This window comes from Ixodes scapularis, unplaced genomic scaffold (assembly GCF_016920785.2).
Source record: "Ixodes scapularis isolate PalLabHiFi unplaced genomic scaffold, ASM1692078v2 PGA_scaffold0__279_contigs__length_252992795, whole genome shotgun sequence".
Lineage (NCBI taxonomy): Eukaryota > Metazoa > Arthropoda > Arachnida > Ixodida > Ixodidae > Ixodes > Ixodes scapularis.
Genome location: NW_024609835.1, coordinates 216,288,565 through 216,315,079, shown reverse-complemented (window position 1 = coordinate 216,315,079; position 26,515 = coordinate 216,288,565). Strand labels below are relative to the sequence as shown.

The following is a 26,515-nucleotide window of genomic DNA, read 5'->3' as shown; positions in this document are numbered from 1 at the left end:
ATTTTGTACCCATCTCCAATAAAGGTTCCTACAAAAAGTGTTTATTTCCGTTTGTTTTTATGCAAAGAACTAGCTTTCTTAAAACATGCCCGCCAAAGATGTTGCTCTTTCTGTGGATGCCAGTAGAGGGCGCCACCGCCGCGTTTTTTTTTGTGTTCTCCGGCACCGAGCACCGCGGGGGGAAGGGCGTAACCACACATGTTCGCCCTGCTGCGAGCGTTGGCGGGGCCTAAGCCGAGGCCGCCGTACAGTTCGCGCTTTCCACTTTTTCCACGCTTCCTCCTCGCCTGCCCTCCTTTCCTTCCTTCGCCGCGCGCCGCCATCTGTTTACCGCCCTCCCCCAAGGAGCCAACACGGAGAATGGATTAGGAGACGCCTCCGTTAATCCGGCTTAACCCGCCGAAAAGGGAGCCTGCTGCTTGACTAAAAATTATTTCCCTGCTCGAAAAATGAGAAAAAGAAAAATTAAAAAAAACGCCGCGGGCAGCGACCGAATGCGCTTTGCCGGATGCGCAACGCTCCGTCCGCCTTGAACAAGCTTTCATGCATTGGACTAGCATTTTTCGAAGCGCGACAGGTTTAGTGTAGGTCCTATCTTATGGTCCTTCAAGACCTCCCTGTCCGCCACAAGCTAGCCAATAATTGAAGGACATAACGACGGCAGGGTATTCAAACAGTGTAAAATAAAATGTTTATAATATTTATAAGAACACCATTGTCTTCACTGCTTGACTTTCAAATTTTTAGTACTGCAAATAATCGTAATCAAAATATTTTTATGATTAAAGACCCCTCGTCGGGCATCGAACCCAAGATTACGCTTACGTGAAACGTGATTCGGCGCGGGTGCGAATCGAGTCACCGTAAACTTTTTTTTTTCAACGTGGATTTTGATATTTAATCTTGCTGAGGTACCACCGGCAGAATACGAATCACGCACTTGGAAGGTATATACCGTTCTGGCGCCACTCATTTTCTAAGATGGCGGTTATAGTGAGGGTCGGAGATGCGTGCCGCTGTTGAGCCTGTCCAGTGTGTTGGCTTCACTGACCGACACAAATTATTTATGGCAATACGAGGAAGCTAGGCTGTTATGAGCGCAGGTCACCTTTTTACCCTGAAAAACAAGAACGGTGTTTAGTGCAATATTTACGCAAGGATGCGCATTTTAATTCTGGAGCTATACGGAAACTAACCTCTATTTTGGATTTAATTTCTCGATATAGGTCTTAATTTTGGATTCTTTCATAACTCCAGATGTGTCTGACATCGTAATTACTTGGTTAGAGACGTTGTTCGCGAAAACTTTATTTTGTGACATACATGTTCGATACAGGCTGATATTTGTAGTTGTTGGAAGCATCAGTGCATATATTTGCGCGTTCTCGCTGCCTTTTCTCGCTCAGATAATTGTCATGGGAAATTATGAACTGCGGACAATTTAATTGTTTTTTTGGGTATCTGGATGATTAATTAGTTTAACATTATTCTCAGCACAAGAATAACAGAATAATTCCAATTTTTACAATATGTCCACAAAACGTATAAAGTAACAAACGCTGTCCTCACTGCAACCACCCAAAGATCTAATCAATGTCAGATAGCTGAAATGTGTGTGTGCGTTTTTATAGCAACGCGTTACGTATATGACTTTATATTCCATCCAGTGTTTGACTGTTTGTCTATCTTGATAACGATGTCAGAGTTTTTTCACATGCTAAAAGAAATATACCTTTCTGCAAAGACTATTGTGGTTAAATGGCGTTTTTTTTGTGATCTTGGCATATATTGCCGTCATTTGTATTAATAATATTATTAAACTGAAGATATTTTATTACGTAATTTTTCAAGCTTTAATGTAATTGTTGCTTATGATCTAATTTCAAACGCGCGAACACATGTGACAATCAAAAGTGTGCTAATAATCGTCCCTGGTGCGAATTGTAGCATTTTTAATTATTAAGTAATAAAATAAAGGTAGTCTGAAATCAATGAAAACATTCTATCTAATGTAGAAAATCCATGTAAAATTACATTAATTGTGGGTAAAGTATATTTTGCTATCAAAGTCGCGACTTTTGACAATGGGCAAAAGTCCAAAATCGGCGCCAATATTCATCTAGACAAAATTCCCCCTAAAAAATAAATGAACTTTTTTTAATTACAAATTTTTTCATAACGTTTAGGTACTTTCATTTCTACGCTCCGTCGTCTTGACAATCTCAGCCTTTCCAGTTCGAACGAACGCCTACCTGCTTGCACCTCTGTTCACTGCACCACCACGTCTTTCGTTGGCGTTGGAAGCCGGTCAAACAGTAGTAAGTTTTCGTGCTGCGTATACGAACGAACGCAAGCGCTGTGTGTTTACGTTAGCTTTGCGTGTTCCTCACTGTGCGTGCGCGGAGTCCAAAACTGCGGTCTTAGATGGCGCATGGTGATGAGGCGCACACACAACGTGGGGCACGCAACTCTAACGCAACCACACACCGATTGCGTTTGCTTCTACGCGCAGTACTAAAACTGTCCAGTAAGGTACAATCCCACACCGGCTTCAGCACTACGTTGGGACAGTGAAGAGTGTTGTTTGCATTCAGAAATGACAATTCGAAAGCCATGATCGCGAGCAGTTCCACCATGCCCGCTGAGCAGGAGAATCGGGGGACCCTCACTAAAGCGATTACCGTTTCCGCCGCGGAAGGGCGAGCGTCGAGCTGGAGACGCGAATACTCCATCTTAAAACTCATATACCTGGTTGGATGAATGCAATGCTATCGCATTAGTTGAAGCTCGATTTGTTGATTCGAACTTCAACAAATCACACGCATCCATTCTCCCTATTCCGGTTTACCCAGTCATAGTCGTTCCCTCACGATGCAATACGAGTACAAGTAATGGCAGCTAATACAATCTTAACGTTGCACAGCCGTGATCGCACGGTTTTTAGAAGCGCTATAGAACGAGCACAAGCGTTGAATTTCGGTACACTGATTTCTGTCTCCCCGACGTGACACCACACTAGAAAAGCGATTTCGTTCTTTCTGTGAAATTAGGAACACAGAAATCAAGATATAATCCCGGTAATAAAACAAAGCGAAACAGGTCTCTGCAGCCAATACCCAACCGTTCGGGAGGTGAATAGGCAAAAGCGTATATAACTTCCGTGCCTTTACCCTCTGCATACCCGCCAGAGAGAGTCAAACAAACTCCTTTGCGCTATTATCAACAGGATTACGTTTGCAAGCCGGTAGTTTGACTCGGCTGGAATTCGTCCATTCTGGATTTCATAGCTCTCTATGAAACCAGAAAGGTAGATTCTTTGCTACATAGGGTGGCTTGCCCGAGGCCTCCAGTTATTTACGGCCAAAATCACACTGGAGGCGCTTCAGCAATGTTCACTCTCGTCGACACACGTGCTTTCTAAAAATGCCCGTCGTCTACCTTCCCATAAGTTACTTGAAAAGCCAATCATAGAGACCGACGGATAACGAGGCCGAAATTATGCTTATACCTAAAAAAAAAAATATATATATATATATATATAACTCAAATTTGGCCTCGTCATTCTCAAACTGGTTGCCGGACGAAATTCTCTATGCGAATTGCAAGCCAGGGTTTGTTATAGTAACATAAGATACGTACGGCAGAAATCCCTGGCATAAATAAAATAATTTGGCTAACGCCAAAGTAGCGCGAAATAGGTGCAAAGAGTTTTGCGAAAGGGAGCGTAAACCGAAAAAAAAAGGAAAAAAAAAAGGCAGAAGAAAAGGAGAAGTAATAAAAAATCTCTGGGTGACGTGCCAAAACAATGTCTGTTTATATGATTTTTCTTGTCACGTGACCGAACAAAACAAAAATAAACGAAATAAAAAGAGAACAGGATAAAAAAAACCATCCCCTGCCCGGTAGCGCGCTATCCGTTGCGCCAACATAACTTTTTTTTTCTTTCTTTATTGTAAGTTGCGCCAACATAATTCTGCCTGTAATGCTCACGCATTCTCACATCATAGGCGAAAGCTTAGGTGCCTTCGAAGTTTTTCATGCATGTGTTGTTTTTATTTGTGGCAAGAGTTCACGTTCCAGAATGCTTTTAGAGTTTTGGAGCAAAAACGAGTTTTCTTCCTCCGAGTCACCTTCTAGAGCCAGTAGTCCGCACTGGGTCGTCCAGCTAATCAAGCAGCTATTTTCAAATTCTCTGACGTGCCCGTCCTCGCATCCGAGGTCGCCGTTGGACAAGCTTATCTTTCTTCCACCTGGTAGCCGGAACCCCCACGGCCAGCTTTGTTCCGTCCCCACTCTTTCTCGGGAGGATGGCTCGCCCCGAGACTAATCCCATTCTCTAGACGCTCTTTCCATCGGGTGGTTATCATTTGAGCCCGTTCTCGTTTCGACCTTCTCACTTGGCCCTTCTCAAAACAACCATTCTTAGAAACATCTTCTCTCTTGGACCTGTCGGATTTGGTCCTTTCTCGTTTCGTCTTTCGCATTCCAACCCTCCTCATTTGGGCCCGCTCTAGTTTCGCCCTTTTCACCTGGCCCTTTTCAAAACAGCGATTCTCAAGAATGTCTCGCTTTGACCCGTCGCACTTGACTCTTTCTACACCAAAACCGTTTTTTGGGGGTAATATCAATACATTGATATAATTTGTGTGTGTGTGTGTGTGTGTGTGTGTATGTGTGTTCCAGCCACACTACAGGCACACTTTCTCTGCTAAGGATTTTAGCAGTGCGTAGAGGTCGTCGTGAAAAGCTACTAGCTGACAATAAAACAGACCAACTATTTATCGCAGTCGGATCATACTCCGAAATGTCACGTTGTTTGAGATCTCTCGACTTGGGACAATGCCAGCACTTCTATGCCGTGGTTCTCAAAAGGGGGTCTGCGAAGACATCCTAGAGGTCCGCGAAGCCCTGTCTCATTACTCATGCACGGCGATATTAGTTGTCTTTCTTCACGTTGAGAAGAAACGTTCCAATTTTCGGGAGAGTATTCTCGTGTGTATGTCAATGAGATAAGTCTACTTTACATTAGCACTTAGTTATATCCATTTTTAAATCATCATAATAACCTATACCTTTCTATTCTCCTCACCTCGAACGGGGTCCTCCATCATCCCCGCCTTTCTACAAGGCGTCCGCGAAACATCAATGATTGAGAACCACTGCTATTATGTGTGCTATTTCTGTTCAAACAAAATTTCCAAATGAAATGTTCATCGCTTTTTTTGCTCGTTTGCTTAGAGGAAGGGAAGCAGGCGTCAATATACGATTCTCCAGTGCGTACCTCTACACATAACATATATCTGATGGTATGTTGGGGGTCCAAGCAAGGTAAGGCTCATCAACAAAGCCGCGAAGCCATAACGACATTAGAAGCATGCCGAACTAGCGCCATCCAGTCGTAGCGCGAACGGGCGAAATGAGAATGGGTCCAGTTGCGAGAAACACGATTCGGATCTTATGAGAAGGTTCAAGCGAGAAGGACCAAATGAGAATGGGTTGAAATGTGCAAGGTTCAAATGCGAATGGGACGTTTTGAGATACACCCCTTTCCATCCAACGCTGGCCCTTTCCCTCCCCGTGCCCCAGCTTCGGGAGAAAAGGTTTTTCCCTGCAAAACGTCCCGTTTGTACAGCGCCTTTAAGGCCGCGGGCGTGCAAATTTTGTAAACCCCGCGCGTGCGCGCGCGTATGTGTGTGTGAGTGTGTATGCGCGCGCCCTCGCGCGCTTTGCTCTGCTTTGTTTTGGAATGGCGCAGGTTTGTTACCCGCTTTTACACGTGTATCTTTCTGTTTTGAGTTTGTATTTATTTTCCTCTCCCGTATCCCTTTCCCTACTTGGCGGTGGGCTAGCAGCGTCTCATCAAGGGTCTCATCAACCTTTCTGCCTAGCCTTGCACTCTGCGAAGTGGGTATCGCAATCTGTGCAAATAAAAGTGTTATTATTATTATTATTATTATTCTTATTATTATTATTATTATTCTTATTATTATTATTATTATTATTATTATTATTATTATTATTATTATTATTATTATCCCCATTGTCGCAAGGTCTGTGCCGAAAACTACAGTCCTACAGTGGCGGAAACTCAAACGCTCCTTGCAACTAGTGAACAGGGCCGTTTATTGGTTGTTGCCTTCTGGACGCAGCGGGAGACGCGACGCCTAGACCCAAAATATCTGGCTCCTTCAGATACGCCGGAATGCGCCTAAAAGCGCTGCGTTTCTACCCGGCGCCGGAAGTGACGTCAAAACGCAGGCGCAGACGCGACGCAGACGCGGAGAAAAACGCGCCATGTGGGCCAGCCTTTAGGCGAAGCTCTGTGCGACGACCGCCGTTTTGGTGGCATTTATTTTTAAAAGAATTGTTCCCGAAACCATATGTTTTAGGAGTATCATGAAACTGCCTATTATTCACGTGCTTTACGGCTGCTTGTAGTTCTCTAGTTGGGTAAGTGGTGCGATATCACCGACCGCGCCGTTATGAGCACTATCAGGCTACCACGCCGCTGAGACAAAAAATAACCACCCAATGACTCAGCTGAAAGTGACATCCTCAAAGATTAGCAGAGCATCCCACTCACGTAATACACCCCCCCCCCCCCCCTTTTCATTTATATCCATATTGTAATACGCTTAAAGGAGTCGTGAAATTAGTTTTTATTCCTCCTTAGATTTAATCCTCGACTCAAAAGCGGATTGAGAAATCACGTGGTCGTGACACGCTTTTGCACCGGTGCGATGACTCGAAGCTTTCACCGTGCTTTTTGAAACACAACATATAACTTGTCACGACAAGTTATATGTTGTGTTCAAAAATCCGCCTGGTCCGGTTATCGAACCCGGCGGGACCTCTCCACCTGTAATGGAGAGGTCCCGGGTTCGATACCCGGACCAGGCGCGTTTTTTCGCTCGCTCAACAGTCACCTAGCTGTGTTTGGAGAATTGTGTTTGTCCTCTGTCCCTCTTGTTCCCATTCTCCAGGGTTTATTTTCGTGATTACAAGTAATTTGATTACTTGTAATCCGTACGGTACAAGTCTGCAGGTCACGCGCACCCAGTGGCGTAGCCAGGATTTTATTTCGGGAGGGGGGGGGGGGGGGGTCGACACCCCACCCCCTTTCCACTGTCTTTGTCAAGACGAGTGCTAAAAGCAAACAGTTTCATTCGCCTAGAGCATTCCGTTTGTTTTCTTCCAGCTTACTTTGAGATAGCTGGGACACCCTGTAAATGCATTCAAATGCGATTGCTTCAAAGACGTAGATTTATTTGACGACGCTGCAAGCGGGAACCACTCTTCCCGTGTTGACTGTAGAGTGACGCCAGGGCTTGCGAGTTTTGAAATATAAAATGAAGGGTGGAGAGGGAGACTTTTTGATTTTTCTATTTAGGACAAGGGGGCAACAATCTGCGAAAAAATGAACAAGGAGTTTACAACCACTGCTGGTCCAGACAGCGCCTTAGCCGCTGAGGCGTTGCACCGGACAGGCAGAGCTTGTGAGTTCAATTACCGCTCCTGGGCATTCCCCCATCTCCCGACCCAGTGACCTTGCCCGCAAGGGCTCTTCTGAGTTTTCTCACCCCGCTCGGGGGACGGCGACTTGCTCTGCGCTATGCCATGCTCTGCGGTTAGCGGGGTTCGTGACACAGAGCACAAAGACCGATGCCGCCTTCCGAAAAGTCGTCTAAGCTAGATGAGACATCCGGGGAGCCCCTAATTGGAAAGCACCAAGGCTGGCGGGGTCTAAAAGCTATTACCTCTCGAAGGGGATCTTTCCCGCCGTCCTTACACAGGGGAAGAAAGGAGATCTCCATGATAGTGTATGCAGGCCACAGACCCCGGCTTTTACATTTTCTCCCCATGGTCTTGGAGTTGCCGTGTCGTCCGCGGTTTCCTGACGCTTTGCTTTACTTCGCAATTTTTTTCTGGAAATTCACGGACGAAGGTTGTGCCGCAATCCGGTGGGTAACCCGCACTTTGGCGCAGTCCGGCACGACGAGGCTCGCAGAGGCGTGGGAGCACCTGAGGTCGGTTGCTTGCGATGGATTCTGTCTCGACGCGGCCGCGGTGCGCCAGAGGCGGTGGTTGTTAGCTTCAGAAGCTGTCGCGTCACGGACGGTCGACGCACGGGTATTCCGGCAGAGGAAGACCGCACAGAGTAGCATCACAGGAGCAGGTGACGTTCCGTGTCCAGACGGGTTTTCCCCTTTACCGCGGTGCCCGAGGTTACGCCCGGGGCCGATGGCAAGAGCGGGTTGCGCTCTCGAACCTCCCAAGTCGACTGCCGCGCCGTTTCCCAGTTTCAACCGAACGGCGCTCTTTGCTAATAAAGTAAACAAAACACACCAGCTCCCCAACAATCGCGAAACACTCACACACACACAAAAAAAAATGATCGTCACTGCGGCGAAGACACTCGTTGCCCCCAGCTCCAAACAAAGTCAACACCAAAAACGCTCAACTGGGGCATCTGGCAAACTCATTTCCGGATTCTAAGAAGTGGTAGCGCCCAAGCATCGAGCAAAAGCGTCCCCCGAATGGGAGTCGCAGAGGTCATAAACAAGTCAAGTTAGGGTCCCAGTCGGGACCGGCGAGGTGCTAACTAGTGCCAACCAGGGAGTGTCACACCAGCCGCGGCGAGTCGCGACCATATGGCCCCGCAGGCAGCCGACGCGGCGCCCTTTACAATACGCGTGGCCCGGCGGGACCTGGCCGGTTTTTGTGACAGAAAAACACGCCGGAAAAAGAAGATTCAATCGCCACACGTCGACGATACAATACGCGGAATCCCACATGTGAAATAAGAAAACAATGCGAAAGATCCTCGATTTTTTCAGTATGTCAAAACGGTGAAAAAGGAGGCAGGAGAACCGACTGATGCGGGCTGGAAGCGGTCTCCGGCTTTCGAGTGCCCCCCCCTCGGAATATCGAGGGGGGGGGGGGGGGGGGTTTCTGACCCCCCAAACTCCCTCCCCCCCCCCTTACGCCACTGAGATCGACGGTCACGTTGGCCACAAAATCGTTTAAACTTTTGATGACTAGGCTTCACAACTATTGCAAGGCACCCCCTCCTACTATTTAGACTCCTTGACGTTAGCCATAAATCGCTACCTGTTGCAGTCGTGGAACGTATTTGTCGCGGCTAGTTCTCGCAGCAGCAAGATGAAACCCACCCCTCAGAACCACGATAGCGAAGCACACAGACCGGACTGGCGCGGCGTGGCGGTCATCTTCAATTGCGTCCCTCGCTGGCTTTCCCAGCCCTTATCCCGCCAAGACTCGTCTCACGAGACACACGCTAGCACGCCGCGCTACGCACCTCGCTATTTTGCTCCGATAGCGCGTCTCTCCTAGCCTCCGCAGCTCCGCAGTGTTTCCGCCAGCAGCGCGCATTTGCAGTAGCGTCGTCGCTCTAGCGCGTAGCGTAGCGGGAGAGCCAAAACTATTTACTAAAACGCAATATCTTCGTCGCCGAAGATTTTCTTTTCCCGTCGGGACAACAAAAACGGTCTTCTTTCGCAATGCTTTTTGTGCAATCCTTAGCTCTGCATAATGGCATCGCGTTGTCGTCGAGGTCCTGGAAAAAAAGAAAGGAAAAAAAAGAAAACGGCCGGACCGTAAGCAAAGGAGCCACCGCTACGCCTCGCCCAGCGATGGCGTTGGTGTCTAGCAGACCAGCGAATCGCGCGGGGTCATAAGAACGCAACGGCTACGTGTCGCGCCCAATCCAATTAAAGCGAGGGAAAAGAGAAATTTTGAGAGGGAAAGGGCACGGAGTAGGAGAAAGTTCTCTTCCCCATTTCAGACAATGGTTTGCGTTACCTTTCAGTCTCGGTGGACTCTAGCTTCCCAGGTTTCAAGAGTGAGTTTCCCAACCCAGAAGGCAACGCGCTGCCTTTCCTCGCCTCCATCTTTTCTTCGGCTACATCATGACATAGGAGAGCAAGGAATCTCCATCTGTCCGTTGTTTCCGACAGCGTGTCCCATAATGCCTCTCCGCGCCTGTCTGCTCCCGCAGGCGGTCGTTGATACACCTCCCAGTCCGGCCTATGCTTTCTCCACCGCAGGGGAACGGGATAGAGTAGATCCTCTCTTGTTTACAGGGGACGAACTGATGCCCGCGCATCTTAGAGCAGGTCTTACTTAGGGGAGTGCAATTAGCCATTTTGTTAACTGAGTTTGAATTTGCAGCGGAACGCCACCCCTACTTCAAATCTAGACGCGAGCACATTTAGCCGATGCGCTGTGTTGAGTATTTAAGCAATGACGGCCACTTTTCCCTTCCCTTGCCTGGGTGCCAGTGTTGAAGTAGGAGGGGCGAAACTTATGCTCTTGAGCGAGTTATCCAGCAAGTCGTCGGGAAAGCCAGCCTTCCTCAAACTCCACGTCTGCAGCCGGACAATATTCTCCGCATAACGGGGGCAAAATCTAGAACGCGCTGACGTCATAAGGGACCTTACAAGCCCTTTTTTAATTAACGGTCTTGGAGTGAGCGTTAGCGAAATGCAGAACTGGCTTCTTCCGTCCCTTGCCTAAACTCCCAGCAGATTCCCCCGGGATGGATCGCCAAACGCAGGTCTAAGTACCGGTCTAAGAATTGGAGAGGTCCGTCGGATGTGTCCTCCTTTTTGAAGACGAGGTCTGCGGGACCCGACGAGAAGGCCTGCAGGATAGTCTCAGGGTCTGTCTGCTCTTCATGCATGATTAGGTAGTCATCTACATAATGGTACGGCCAGCAGCCCGGCGCGGAATCATTCAGTCGCTCCCTGATTCCCCGATTTACGTACGTGAGAAATAAATTGAGCATAGTTGCAAACTAGAGAGGGGGGGGGGGGGGGGGGGGTAACGAACAAAAGACAAAACACTGAACAAAACAGACGAAGTCTCAAACGAAAAAAAAAATTGGCTTGCTTTGTACTGTTTATGAAGCCTTCAGCTGAGACGGGTTAGCCCTGCGGTGCCTGCAAAGCTTTTGCTCCGCTTTAGAGTGGCCCTAGCTTCTTGTTACCCTTTCAGAGATGCTCTCCCACCGCCAATTTTTTTCCACTTCTTATTTCGCTAAACGTAAACGACGTTGAATGCCTGTAGGTTGAAAACACCGGCAACACTGTGAGACCACTTCCGTTTCCCTTCACGAGAGGAGTCGGAGACTCAGCAGGATGGCGGTCGTGGTGGCTGTCGCTCTCTTTATTCGGGGGTTTCATATTTGGAAGTTGCGAGCAGGAAATGTGCGTTGCTTTTAACGAAACGTGAATTCCCGCGGCAAAATAAAACCCATCAGACCGGCATCGGACGCCGGGGCCTCGCCGTTAGAACTAGAGCGGTGGGCGCTCCCTAGCGCTGACGACAATTAGCGGCGTAGTCCGAGCACAGGACCGGCGAGTGTAACAAAATGGTCGACGAAAACAGCGCAGGTTGCCATGGTAACGAGGTAGGCAACACCGGTTTGTCGGCCACAGGTATCACAAACGTTGTCGCCACCCTAAACAGCGGAGCGGCGGAAACATGTAGGCACCTTAGTTAGTCACTCAGCCACTTCCTCAGCTAAAAACTTTATTTCACAGGACAAACTTATACGTCACTCGCTGCCCTTTGTCCCCCTCTTTTCTTGGGTTTACTACAGTTGATCGAATGCCAATTCATCGAAGCACGTTTTAGAGAACGGGCTCGTTTTATCGAAACGCGGTTTAGAGAAAGAAGAGATTCAGTTTAGAGAAACGCCGTTTATCAAAAAGGGAACAATATTTAAAAAAGGCTTTCCTACTTCTCGCGTGTATCACTGGTGCGCGTGCTAACCCAAGCCCCCTGCAGCGCTTCCGCCGCAAAGAAGTCTACGGCGGGGCATTACAAAAATGTTAACTCAAATGATTTACCCACACACGCCGCTTCGTGGCGGCCTAATTCGCTATAAGGAAGCTCATTGCCATTTTCTTTAAACTGGGTTCTCTATAAAGGGATTCGATAAACTGGGGTTGGTAAAACGCCGTTCGCTAAAGCGAGCTTCTCTAAACCGCATGCCTCCGCTTTTCTTCTTCATTTTCCCAAAAGCCCTACCCCCTTCCCTCTTCCTTTCTTCAGGCCCCCCTACATTCCAGCCAACGATAAGCTCAGACGGCGTCAGCTCAAAGTTGCCGAACGGTCTCCTGTCAACACACATACACCGCGACATCGCGAGGACTCCCCGGTTCTCCCAAATCAATCACAAAGCCGCCGACAGATCCTGTGTCGTGATGGAAGCATGGCGGAAAGCAGATTGCTGGAAATAGAAGACTATATTCCATTGCCCCGGTGCGAATAAATATTGCGTATTTTTGCCTTATTTCCGTGCCAAAATAGAAACAGCGTTTAGAAACCGAACACTGTGCGTTTAGAGGAGCGCCGAAAGGACATAAAAAAACCCGGACTCAAACTTGACCTGGTTCTTGTTTTTCAGGGCTTTATTACGGTTGATAGAATGCCATTTCGTCGAAGCACGTTTTAGAGAACGGGCACGGTTCATCGAAGCATAGTTTAGAGAATGCAGAGCCTCAGTTTAGAGAAGTGTCGTTGATCGAAAAGAGGACGCTAATGAAAAAAGGGTTTTCTACATCGCGCGTGTATCACTGGTGCGCGTGTTAACCCAAGCCCCCCGCTGCGCTCCCGCCGCTTCGCGGCCGGCAGTCCGCGGCGGCTCATTACCAAAATGTTAACTCACCAGAGTTATCCGCACACGCCGATCGCGGCGACCGAATTCGCTAAAAGAAGGCTCATCGCCATTTTCTCTAAACTTGGTTTCTCTATAAAGGCATTCGATGAACTGGGGTCGGTAAAACGGTGTTCGCTAAAACGAGCTTCTCTAAACCGCATGACTCCTGCTTTTCAGGAGCCTTTCAAAAGTAGAAAAAAAATTATGAACTGGCTGACCCTACTTACCACATTAGAGAAATTCATTTTCACTATGATAGGCTCTCTTGAAGTGTGTTGCATGATTCAGCTTGTATTGGTCCGTTTTTATTTTCGGTTCCATTCAAAAATTGAGCACTAAGCCACTGGACCAATCTATAACATTCATAATTTGCGGAAGCAGCCGAATGGAATTGCGACAAAAGGAAAGATTCGTCCGCGTTATTTGAGGCCTTTAGAAAAGCGGACCGGATGGGAGGGGCCGAAATCTTTTATCAAGAAACACACAATCTTCCCTACAGTTCTAACAATTTGATATGAAGGTATTCATGGACGCCGGCATTATTCGTTTAGGAATCAAGCGGAACTTTTTATCGGACAATTATACGTCTACGTACACTCCCATTTGATGATTATCGTGTTTTAGACTCCGTACACAGGGTGGTTTTCAGCGGTGAGCTTTTTATCTGACTGCAAGCTAGAACGCGAGCCAGAACGCACTACGGCCGCAAGCTGTCGCGCTCTTCCCCTTCTTCTCCGTATCAATAAACATTCAAATACCTGGGCGAAGCCGTCAATCGTGCTGGTGTCGGGAACCAGTAACCGCTCATTCACACTGGAAGCGGACCCGCGTTCGCAAAGCGGTTGCGAACGCGGTTGTATAAAGATGCAGTACAATTGCACGCGCGCATGATGTCATCGAGTGCGCGTGCAATTTACTGGATTTTTTTAGAACCGCGTTCGCAACCGCCTTGCGAACGCGGATCCGCTTCCAGTTTGAATGAGCGGCAAGTCTGACCCTTGAAATGCAGGCGTGACGCAAAACCCGGAGGCATCTCGCTCGCCCACTTACGTTCTTCCCAGGCGGTGGGGACTGTTGTTTAAAGGGGAATATCTTCTTAACAGTAAAGCAATGTCCTTATTATTTTACGGTATCTGCTATAAAACTACGTTAGCCATTACTCGCTACTTCTCATTATAAATGGCAGCATGGTGGTTCGAAAGCAAACTAATTTTTATTCTGCGCACTACAAAAAATGGCAAAGAAACCCCAACAAAGCTATGAATAAACGACTCCATTTCAAACTCCCTCGGAAGACACTTTCAACGTCCCCACAACCGGGACCAAAAGGCGCGTGATTATCGCTTTCTCGAATTCTTGAGCGTCATTGGTGCAGTCTTTGTATCGAAACTATTAAGTCCACCGCCGCCATGCCTTCAAGGAGAAGCCCTCTCGCTGGAAAGAGACATCCGCTCAGAAGGCAACAGGCTGCCGCCGCTCGAACGATTCTGCCGAATCGTTCCTAGTTACTCCAGCTGGTCAAGACTTTCTCTTGAAAATAAATATATTCCCTTTCTGTCAAAAACAGAAAGGATAAACGCTAAATCTGGAAGCATTGACGTTCCCACGCTTTGAACCAAAATAAGTGGCAAACTTATCGCAGGATTGAAAAGCGTCCGTCACCAGAAAGACGTCCCCATCTTTTAGAATCCCTGCCGCCGTGGTACAAAGGCGGGGTCGTTCGCTGGGTAACGACGACTCCCGTTCAGAAGGTTACCTCCCGCTGAATCCTCTGGTCATCCTTTCTCCCATAGCGCCTTAAAACTAGACAAAAGACTGCGTAACCACCACGGACGGCAACTTCTTTGTATAGGGGTTAGCCCCCAACTTCCTGGTATTCAAAGACCGAATTATGCTGGACGCTGCGCCCGCGTAATCCTTCTCGCAGTTCCTGGTTGCGTGTCAAGGCTACTATACCATTTCTCTAAATAAAGAGACAAATTTCGTAGCAGTAATAGTGATGGCTTTCGTCTGCTTCGCCCTTTTTTTGCCGCTACCGGCGTGAAAAAAAAAAAAAAAAAAAGGTTTTGGACATGAAAGGCAAACTTAGGATAAAGGGCAGTCTTGGAAGTAATCCTTTATAAGTAACGAGATTACTTTTAATTCATTACATTTCTTGTAATTTAGTGATTAATCCGTCACTTTTTTGAAAATGTAATTTGTAATGTAATCTCGTTAATTTTTCACTAACGAATTACTGAAATTACTCGTTACAATTCTTCCGTCCCGTCAGGGAGAGAAACAGAGTGGAAGAAGGGCCATGCAACGGCATTCGCGCTTTTGGCATGGTAACGAGACTCTCGTGAGGTGCTGGTGAGGGAAACGAATTCGCGGAAAGCACGACAGCCCAGCCAAAGACTGTTTCTCGACTCGTTCGTACGGTCAGCCAGGCTGGGAGGTTTCGACAGTCTACAGAAAGGCAACAGGCTTCGACTTCTTGGAAAACGAACGGACTGCTCGGAGCTTACAAAAGAGCAGAAAGCGTGAGGTTCGTGTCGAGTGGGGCCGTGGACAGGGTGACCGTAGCGCATACGTCCGCTCCCTTCCCTCCTTCCCCCGCCTCTACCCTCCTTCTTCCCTCCCCACTCCTCCGCGCCTTGTTCCCCCAAAACAATTTTTTTTTTAAACCAAACCGTGCTTTGCCTTTGGGTTTTTCCGCCTATAGACCGTTTTACTGAAAGAGGGCGAGAGAGAAAAGGGGAAAGGGCTACCGGCGCTTTCCTCCTTTCTGATTGTGTAGAAAGAGTGAAAGTCCCGGATGAGGGGCTTCGCCGGTGTCGGATGTCTGCTGTGCCCGAACTTCGTTCACGCTTTCTTTCCTGTTTTAAACTCGCAAACTTAATTAGAGCCAGAGGCTTGGATGGCAACAGTCCCCCGGTCATCGGGACACCATTGCTGGGTCATAGGGTGCAGGAATAAAAACAGAAAGCATAGAATACTGTCCGAGGACATATGTAGCTTGCAAGGAACCCGGCAAGGCGAGAGCGGCTGCAATGTCTTTGAGCTCCATCGCTTTCCACATGACCCCTGTCTCCGGGGGCAGTGGATTGCGTCGGTAAACCGAAAAGGCGCTTACTCAACGCCATCCTCTCGACTTCGCTCGGAACATTTTGTGAATGGAGCGCGCACCGAACGCTGTACCGCCGATGAACATGGGGTACGCTCGCAATGTGCGTGCGAGTTTTCTCATGATAACTGCTGTTTCAGCTTGTAAAATTTCGTAACTGAATTTATCTTAATGGTGATAATTTGCAGTGCTGACTGACTTGATTTATCATCTACAGCACTTAGCTGAAGGCTCATTTCCGCCGCCGGGTGAGGCTGGAAATTGTTGAAAACGTAGTTCTATTGTTTGTTTGTTTGTTTTTTAATCGCGATCTCCTGCGCGATACCAGAGAGCCGGCAAAAGCGCTCCTTGAAGTGCCGCTGGTGGATTGTTTCCCTTGACTAAGGCGCTTTGAGGCGCTTGATTGTCGCTGCAGGAACGTCTCGTGTGTTGGGATCTGCGTTTTTGAGCCCAGTGTGCACGTTTCTTTGTTTGAGTCATGGCATCCGCCAGTGTGGCGACGGGGGGAACAGCGGCATCGAACGTTCCAGCGATAGAAATTGGAGGTGAGTACTCAAAATAATGCATCAAATAGTCATATAATTCGTGGCTATTTCGAGGCTTTCTCCGGTTCGATAAAGGTACATCTAGAGCGTCTTGGTCGTTCATTCACAAGGAAATATAAGAACAGGGACACGAAGATAAAAACAGCACAGCGGTAGCAGCTCCGGGCGTTTACAAAGTTAATTGAGGTTCCCGTTTCGTGTATCGCTTGTTGATCACAACTAAAAGCGGCTACGTTGAAATAGGCCCATTGCAAGCAAAAATGTATAGATGGTTCATCATTTACAGTCATGCGGAAAGCAATGGAGCTTAAAAACCTTCCAGCCGTACTTGCCTTGCCGGATTCCATGCAAGCTACATAGGTCCTCGGACAGTGTTCGACGCTTTCTGTCGTTATTCGTGCACCCTATCACCCAGCAATGGTGTCCCGATGACCGGAACTGTCGCCATCGAAGACCATGGCTCTAATTAAGTTTGGGAGTTTGAAACGTAGAAGAAAGCGCGAACGAAGTTGAGGCACTGCAGACGCCCAACACCGGCCAATACTCTCATCCGGGACTTTTACTCTTTCTACACAATCAGAAAGGGGGAAAGCGCCGGTACCCTTTCCCCTTTTCTCTCTCGCTCTCAAAATGGCGCTACCCACGATAAAACGGTCTATACCACGCTCACCCCGCGAACAGAGGCTATTGAGACCTCGACCCTGCACATCTTTGACAGCGCTGTGCAAGCTGAATACTAACTGGGCCAACCAGCTATGCGGCTTTTTTCACTTGACTTTGCACTAGCGGATGCCTAGGGCAAAAACACGAGACGTGATGGCGGCAGTTCATTGGAACAAAGAAAAATTTAGCGCCAACCCAGCTGTCAGTTTAAACAGTAACTTTCGACAGCAGGCAATATGCTAGTCGGGGAGCACAACAAAACGGCTTGGGTTCTCGACAGCTGGTCGAGCCTGCGGGAACTTAGACCGACATTTTAGGGAAAGGACACATAGCCCGAGTTTTTTGAGAATAAACGGTGACTCATTTGGACACTGGAGTTGTGAAGCCGCCTGTAGTGTAAACGCGTGAAAGACATGGAAGTGTGCTGTTCACTGAAAGTTTGGCTCTTTTAAATAATTTCTAGGCGGGAAAGTCAGTTCAGCTGAGAGATTGTGCATTAATACTTCGTGCGACGTCTTGGTTCTGAAAAGTTTGGTGATCAAGAAAGAAGATCAAGTGGGTCATTCGGCCGGATAACAACCTTCACCAAGGAGGAGTCTTTGAGATGTACCGAGAGCGAAGTACCGCATCTTGGTCTCACAGCCAGTCCGTTTTAGTAGGTAAACCAGCCCATATTTAGGCAGCATGCAGCAAACATAGAAAACACATCTGGAAGCTCGTCGATTCTAAACTCGGATTAATTCGAATGGTGTGCGTGCCTCCACCGCCCAAGTGCATTCGTCGCATCTTGAGCACCTGTTCAAGCTTTTTAAAACTTTATATATGCGTTCTCCTAAAATTATTAACCTAAGATATTGGGTAGAAAGTAATGAATATATTTATTTTTGTTTTCTTTTTGATGGTGCCCAAATTTTTCACCTTCAAACACGCAGTATATAGTGTGTATTTTTCGTGTTCCTTCGGAGTAACGCAAAAGTAATCGAGTAATGTAACGAAGTAATTAATCGATTACTTTTCGCGGGGAGTAATTTTTAACGGTTATCCATTACTTTTTAGCAGTCTTGGGTAAGTTACTTTTAAAAAGTAATTCGTTACAGTTACAGTTACTTTCAGAAAAAAAAAGTAGCGAAGTTACCGTTAAAATTACCGCAGCAAAAAAGTAACTCGTTACAGTTACAGTTACTTTTAAAAAGTAACGACGTTACTTCTCTATGACACAAACTAATTAGGAAAACCAGACCACACTTTTCACCAAGTTTATTTCCATAAAATTAAAAGCAAAAGTGTGCTTTTTACTTTATGTTGTAACTTAGCAGCAGGTGCTTCTCAAAATTAGTGTCTGAAAGTTTCCCTTGTTTGATAACGAACACGTCCCTGCCCTTGCTGAACAGGCGCTCGTCTAACGCGCTGGATGGGATTGCTGTGTTGTTTCGCCGGAACAGGTTTTTGATTGCCGGGTAGGCGTTGAGGCAATATAGTGCCGTTTTCTGTGGTCTTGTTGTTAGTAACCACCTCCACCACAGAAAAATACACTCTGTACGCCGGCCATTTTAGTTCTTTGTTCTTATCAGCATTCACATCCTTGGTAGCACTAGCACATTGATGGCTCGTTGATGGTTGCGCTGGGTTCATAGAGTCCCTGGACAAATTTCAGTTCGTACCCGGCAAGCTAAAAACAAACCCCGCGCAAACAGCAGTAAAATTTTCCTCGACTGTTAACACTACACCGGTGACCGGAGTAATGGCGCAAATCGAAATACGAAGCATGCGCAGTGCCCTCCGCGCGTATTGTTTCACGTTTGATTCACTCGATTAAAAAGCGTTTGCGAAGAAAAAAGAACAACCGCAGAAGAGATAGTTCTTTAGGATACTAAGATGCAAGTGTTTAGTCACAAAGTACAAGCGCGTGCTACAAATAACTACTTTTTTTTTTTACCAAACCTACAAATGGCTATATTCGGGTTGTGACTGGAGAGAAAGAACGTATTCAGAAGTTAATTTGTGCAAAAGATAACTTGACACTCGAAATGTCAGAACAATTTGGAAAGCGCAAAGAGTGGCTAAATTGTACTCGTTCAGTGATATATTATACATAAAAAACTGGGAAGTAACGAAAAAAGGAACGTCGTTACTTTCATCGTTACCTCAGAAAAAGTAATAGAAGTACAGTTACAAGTTACATTTTTAAAAAAACTCGTTACAGTTACAAGTTACCAAAAAAGTAACGAAGTTAAAGTAACGCGTTACTAGTAACGCGGTACGACCCAAAACTGCTTTTTAGGCCAAGTAATTGTAACTGTAATTAATTACTTTTTTGAGGTAACGGGCACAAGTCTGGCTAAAGGGCTTATAAACGCTCGTCACCTTTTGCAATCATATATACACGTAAAGATACTACGAGTACGCATGTAATAAGAACCAAAGTATGGCCCGCGCTCGACTTCGTTTATAATCACCAATAATCTTCTTTGGTCACTATTATGGGTTATCTTAAGACGTAAGCGATCGGTGTCCTATTTTCGTTGCTTGTGTAGCCTAAACCGGACTGTGACTAAAACCGGTGTGGCTATAAGGTATGTTGTTTGTGAGCACTCCGTGTACTGTACACTTGCCTTTGTCGTGCAATTTCTGCCTCTAACCAACAAGGCCGCTTTGGAACGCTTGTTATAAAAGCCCTTTTTACTGACATCTCGCACTCACTTTTCGTGCACGATGGCAACGACCACCGAAACTTTGTTATTATGGCCCGGGCTAAAGGCTATACTCCGTGGAGCGAATTATGCGACAAATAACTGACGAACGCCGCCCGACGGCGCGCTCGCTTGGCGCTTGACGTAGCACCAACTGTGCTGATGCCACGCGCAGAGCAAAAGCCGCCGGGCTAAATTCGTCGATTTTTCGCTGTGTATTCGTCCCATGGAGTTGAGCCTTAAGTGCTATGTTTGAACTGACCGAAACGAAGTCAGACAATTTGCTGTTTAAATGTCTGCTCTGAATGCTGAAACTCAAACTGTTGAGCACATCCAGGACGTCGAACTCTAATTTGAAAAAGCACATTAAGAGTTATTCTTCAATGTCACTTACCTTTTTTCGTTAAAATGTCGTCGTTAAGCCTTCTTAGCCAAAAGAACGAACCTTCCTTTCGAGATAGTTTTGTTAGTCGCAGTTTTTCAGCTACATCTCACGATGCTCATTAATGTAACCTAGCGAAAAAAAGCCTTCGAAACCGGCTTAGTTTAGTTACTTGTATAAATCAGAAGAAAAATAAATTAATCAAAGAAGTTATATATAAACACGCCTATGTGAGATATGTTTGCGGTTTATTTAGACAGTTTTTTCAATACTAATTCGTGATGCAGTTTAGTTGATCTTTCGTTGTTCCACACGACTGATAACTAGAAATTAACAGCGGTGCTTCGCACCAGTCCTAATTGTTTTCTTTTCCGCCAGTCCCTATATTCGCAGAAGCTGACAGGGTTCGCGGTAATTTCAGAGAAACGAAAGACCGAAGCTACAACCCACTTTCACAACACACCCTTGAGGAAGCAGAGGAAGATCGACCGTATGCATCAAACTCACGTTTTTCAAGAAGTGTTCGACAATCTTATAGGCACGTTTGTGGTTGAGACTCCATAGTCATATACTAACATCTGTCACATACTAACAGTGAAACACAAAGTAACGACAAACTAACGTAAAAGTAACGTCCGTTAGTCATATGACAAGTAACGACACAGGTATTTCGTTACATTTACAAAACTGAAAAGGAGCTCTGTAACGCGTTAGCTTTTTTCCAAGCTAACGAGTAACGCTATTTCGTTGATTGCTCTCTACGTCCGTACATTTCAACGAATGCCGTTTCATCGAATTCCGTTTCATCGAAGCCGTTTCATCGATCACCGTTTCCTCGAACACCGTTTCATAAAAGCCGTTTCATCGAACACCTTTTCATCGAACAACATTACAGTGTGTAATCTTTTAAAATTTACTTTAATTTTTGTACACTTCATCGAATTCTCTCTGATTTTTATTTTTTTCTTCTTTTGTTTCTGTGTTTATATCACTGGGCCCAGTGACGAGATAAGTTCCATCGTGAACATATCCTGCTTCGAGAAGAAAGGCTCTATGAAACAATGACCACTCTCCATGTCACATGAAACAATTAAAAATGAGACAAAAAGAGAGAGCACAGATATTTAAAATTTTTCAAGTGTCTGTCCTTTATTTGCAGTGTCGTGGTTTGAGTCATGTATGTACATGAGTAAAGCCTTTCAGTAAGTCGCATACCCAATTGTTTTTATTTATTTTTATGGAAATTGTTTTTATTTTTAGTAATTTGACACCACCTTCAAAACAATTTTACAAGTGACTACCTTGGTCTAAACAAATGCCAAGTGAAACATCTATAAAGCACTGATATGACCCAAAACTCGGTACAGAGCCATAACAGAGAAATTCGATAAAACGGCCCTTAGCGATTCGATGAAACGGCCCTTAGCGATTCGTTGAAACGGGGTTCGATGAAATTTCCGTTCATTCGATGAAACGGCTTTCGATGAAATGAGGTTCGGCGAAATGTCCGCTACCCATTTTCGGTAACGGGCACAACACCGCTGGGAGACATTTCTGGTGTCAAAAGGATCGGAGATACGGAGTCGAAAACATGATAATCATCGAATGGTAGTGGACATACACGTAGAATGATCCGGTGCAAAGTTTCGCTTTATTTAAACGAATCATGCAGGCATTCAAGTATACCTTCATACCAAATTGTTAGACAAAACTGTAGAGAATATCGTGTGTTTCGTGTAAAAGATTTTGGCCCCCTTGTCTTTCCTTTTGTCGCATTTCCACTTCTTCGCTTTCGCAAATTATGAATGTGGTAGATTTGTCCACTGGCTTAGAGCTCACTTTTTGAAAGGAACCGAAAATAAAAACGGACCGGTACAAGCTGAACTATGCAGGAAGTTTGAACAGAGCCTGTCGTAATGAAAATGAACTGCTCTAATGTGCTAAGTCGGGCCAGCCAGTTCATAATTTTTCATCCACTTTTGAAAGGCTCCGGAAAAACAAGAAACCAGGACAAGCTGAGTGCCGCAAGGCGCCTCGTTTTGTTGTGGTTGTCCCGGTTTTTTATGTCCTTTCGGCGCTCCTCAAATCTCACAATGTTCGATTTCTAAACGCGGTTTTTATTTTCGCCCAGAAATAAGACAAAAATACGTAATAATTTTTCACACCAGTCCAATTCGATAGATATTTCCAGCAAGCTGCTTTCCGCCATGCTTCCATGTGATCCTCCAGGCCGAGAATGTTTGTGTACAGTGATTAAACTGTCTACATGTAAATTGACATGCACTATAAATCTGGCACTCTCTCTTAGAAGCAGCATGTTAGTACGCACAAATTCCCCCACCGTCTTGCCTTCTAATCACGTGGAAGGAAAATGGAAATATCCCGGGCATGATTTGTGCAAAAGGCTAGATTCAACAGTCGCCTATTATTTCTACAAACCCCCTGACAGATTCACTACCATATATTGAGTCCTTTCTCCGAGAAGCGAGGCTTTGGTAGAAACTCGTTGGCTGGGCCGCTGTTCTTTGTGGTGGCGCGGCGAAAAAGTTGAAGAGAGAGCGGCGGGGGGGGGGGGGGGGGGGAAGGGAAGGGAGGGAAGGAGGCAACAATTTTTGCAAGCTAATATGTATTTTGTTTTTGTTTTTTGCGACACTTGCGACATTTTTTTGCGGGTAGGTATGCCTTTGTTTAGAGTGCTACAATGGTGTAAACAGTTTTACGCATTTCCCACAAATGTTGTATCGTCAACGACAGTTTGTAAAGTATTACGCACTGCCTCGGGTGCTTTGACCTTACGCACTGGAGCGTCACAGGAGCGACTATTTCCACAAAATAAATACGAGGACCTTTTTCTCCCTTTAAAATTTGAATCGACCACATCTGTGGCATCCCGACGAACATACTTTCACCATGAAATCATAACAAATAATGATAGATGATGAAATTGGTTGAGTCCTAACAGAAGAGCCACATTATTTATAGTTAAACGTGAGCGCGTTGGTTTTGATGACTTGTTACAGAAAGAAAAACAGAAAGGACGGACAAGGACGGACATCTTTCGACTTTCAACAACATGTAGCGTTCTTTATTAGAAGTTGGCATCGAGATCGGTGAACCTAGAGAAAAAAGGGGGAAGGAAAGGACAAGTGACAGAAGGGAGGGAGAGGGAAGAGGGAAAGGAGTAAAAGGGGGGAAGGAAAGACAAAGCGAAACAAGGGAGGGAGAGGGAGAGAGAATCGGGGCAGCGGAGGAGCGAGGAATTGTTAGCCCAGTGGGACAAGAAGGGGGTCGGCATGAGAAAGTCGGGAAGTTGTTAGCCCGTTAAGATTAGGAGGAGGGGAAGGAGAAGAGGGGTCATCTCGAGACACAGAGCGGCGCCGCATCACCGCACTGTAAGGGAGCAAGGGCCCCCCGGGCCCGCGTCAAGGCCGCAAGTTGGGGGCGCAAATAAGCCGCCTCCCTCTCGGAAAGGACAAGCGAGGGAGACGAAATGTTTTGAGATGCCTGCTGCATGGCGTATGCTTCAATTATCTCGCGTCCGTAGCGGTCTCTATGTGAGCCCAGGATCCGCGCGTTGTGAAACCGGGGCTCACACGAAGAACATGCGCCTCTATGGCGGAGAAAGGGATGCTGGGACTCAGTGTCCCCTTTTTTTATTTCCCTGTCGTGCTCGCCCAGCCTGTCATTCACGCAGCGGCCCGTTTGACCGATATACTCGGCGCCGCACGACAGGGGAATGGAGTACACGCGTCCAGTTGCGCAGGAAATGAAGGGTGTTTTGTGTTTCTTTGCACATCACCCACCCTGCGATACATCAGGTATTTGGCTTCTCCTCGTCGCGTTGGGCGGCGAACTACAGAGTGATGCAGATTGCAAGACAGGAGGTGTCGCAGGAGATCCTGGTGATGCAGAGGTCCCTCCCATGTCTCATGACGGCTATTTTCGGTACTAACTTCGCCACTCATCCCTCCTATGTCTTCCTCAGCAAGTCTGCCCACCTCCTCCTGGAGTCTTCTTGGAAGCTTATCATCTCCTCCGCAACCGCAGAAAAGCGAGTTAATCAGAGCCCTGCGCTGGAACCTCCTCTCAACCTCTACGACACCACCCTTTTGGCACATGCTGAGTCGGTTCTCTCAAGAGGCCCGAAGTTTGCCCCCGCGTATGAACCGCCGCGAATCGACCAGCTGGCTGCTGTTCACCAAGTCGCCTCAAAAATTCCTGAACCTGAACGACAGGATTTCCTCGCGACGGGTTCGCGGGTGGTGTGCAGATACGGGAGGGCTCCACCTTCAAAACTGGACTTTTTGGAGGTGGTTGACGAGCTCAGGCGCTCAGAGCTGAAACTCCTGGAGGCTGACAAGACGGGTGTGTTCGTTGTTATGACCGCCGGGGACTTCAACAACAGACTGGGTGCAGTTCTCGACAAAAACTTCACGAAAATGAAGTCCAGACCATCGGGGTCTCTCCGCACAGAGGCTAAAACTATCTGCAATGCCAACGAGCTCACCTTTCTTCTCAACAAACTGTCAAAACCATCGGATCAGTACCTGCGGGTTTTCTTCACGGCAAAAACACACAAACAGAACACCCCTTTCAGAGGCATTGTATCCGAGAGCGGCTGCTGGCAGAGGCACCTGGCTCTCTTCCTTCAGAAACATTTGACAGCTGTCCCTCTAGATCAGCCTTTCCGGGTCGGATGTTCCCTCGAGGTTCTGCCATATCTCCGGGAACTGCACTCAGCTGGGCCGGACGTCGCCATGTTTTCCCTCGATGTCACCGACATGTTTTACAGCCTCGACGTGGTGGTTCTGATGGATTGCATTGAACGGGCTGTCACGCAATCCGGAGTGGCCAAGTTCCAAAACTCAACTGGCATCACACTCGAGGCGTTCCTACAGCTCGTCGACGTATACCTAAGATCCACCCTTGTGGAACACCAAGGGAACATCTACAGGCAGAAGTCAGGCGTTTGCATCGGTTCCTGCTTGGCCCCTGTTCTAAGCGAATTCTACATGTCATCGGTGGACTTGGCTGTGGAGAGGGAGCTCGGCGTCGAGGCGCCGGGAACCAAGGTATTTCGGTTCGTTGACGACTACCTCGTACTCCACACAGCCGGCACCACTTCCGCCTCCATCGAGCAGGTTTTCTCAACCCACTCTCAAGGCCTCAAGTTCACCAGTGAGGACCCTTCGGACGGGGAATTGCAGTTCCTCGATCTGCGCCTGCACACCAATCCCAATGGACTCTGCTGGGGTTTCCAGCAGCGGACCAAGAAGCCCGTTCTACCGTTCGGAAGCAACCACTCAAAAACTGTGAAGTCCAGAATTGTAAGATCCCTCCTTTCCTCATCCCGTACCAAATCTTGCTCCCACTTTTCTCAAACCAGCTTAACCGCCCAAATCTGTCGCCTCCGAAAGGCGGGCTATCCACGCGACCTCCTTGTGACATCCCTAAAGTCTCTAATCTCCCAGCCTCACCCCGACCGCGCCAGACCGCCTCGACCAAAAAAGTTCGCGGTAATACCTTACCACCACAGCACATCACATCGCCTGAGGGCAGCGGCCCGCCGGTATGATGTCGATGTGGCCTTATCATGCCGGTTCCGATTAGGCTCCATGTGCCGCCTCGTGAACGACCCCCAGCGCCGTTCACGAGCAGGGTGTGCAAAGAAACACAAAACACCCTTCATTTCCTGCGCAACTGGACGCGTGTACTCCATTCCCCTGTCGTGCGGCGCCGAGTATATCGGTCAAACGGGCCGCTGCGTGAATGACAGGCTGGGCGAGCACGACAGGGAAATAAAAAAAGGGGACACTGAGTCCCAGCATCCCTTTCTCCGCCATAGAGGCGCATGTTCTTCGTGTGAGCCCCGGTTTCACAACGCGCGGATCCTGGGCTCACATAGAGACCGCTACGTACGCGAGATAATTGAAGCATACGCCATGCAGCAGGCATCTCAAAACATTTCGTCTCCATCGCTTGTCCTTTCCGAGAGGAAGGCGGCTTATTTGCGCCCCCAACTTGCGGCCTTGACGCGGGCCCGGGGGGCCCTTGCTCCCTGACAGTGCGGTGATGCGGCGCCGCTCTGTGTCTCGAGATGACCCCTCTTCTCCTTCCCCTCCTCCTAATCTTAACGGGCTAACAACTTCCCGACTTTCTCATGCCGACCCCCTTCTTGTCCCACTGGGCTAACAATTCCTCGCTCCTCCGCTGCCCCGATTCTCTCTCCCTCTCCCTCCCTTGTTTCGCTTTCTCTTTCCTTCCCCCCTTTTACTCCTTTCCCTCTTCCCTCTCCCTCCCTTCTGTCACTTGTCCTTTCCTTCCCCCCTTTTTTCTCTAGGTTCACCGATCTCGATGCCAACTTCTAATAAAGAACGCTACATGTTGTTGAAAGTCGAAAGATGTCCGTCCTTGTCCGTCCTTTCTGTTTTTCTTTCTGTAACA

At 47.3% G+C, this 26,515-nt stretch overlaps 1 protein-coding gene across 1 annotated transcript in view; it reads left to right on the top strand.

Moving 5' to 3' along the window:
- Window positions 1-26,076, top strand: part of LOC120838741 — a gene marked incomplete at its 3' end in the record, with an annotated part of 39,079 nt that extends 13,003 nt beyond the window's left edge. Inside the window, exon 3 of the mRNA XM_042294059.1 lies at window positions 23,844-26,076. Within this exon, the coding sequence (XP_042149993.1) occupies window positions 23,844-26,076 (2,233 nt within the window). The remainder of the gene's footprint in view (window positions 1-23,843) is intronic.
- Between the last annotated feature and the right edge of the window lie 439 nt (window positions 26,077-26,515).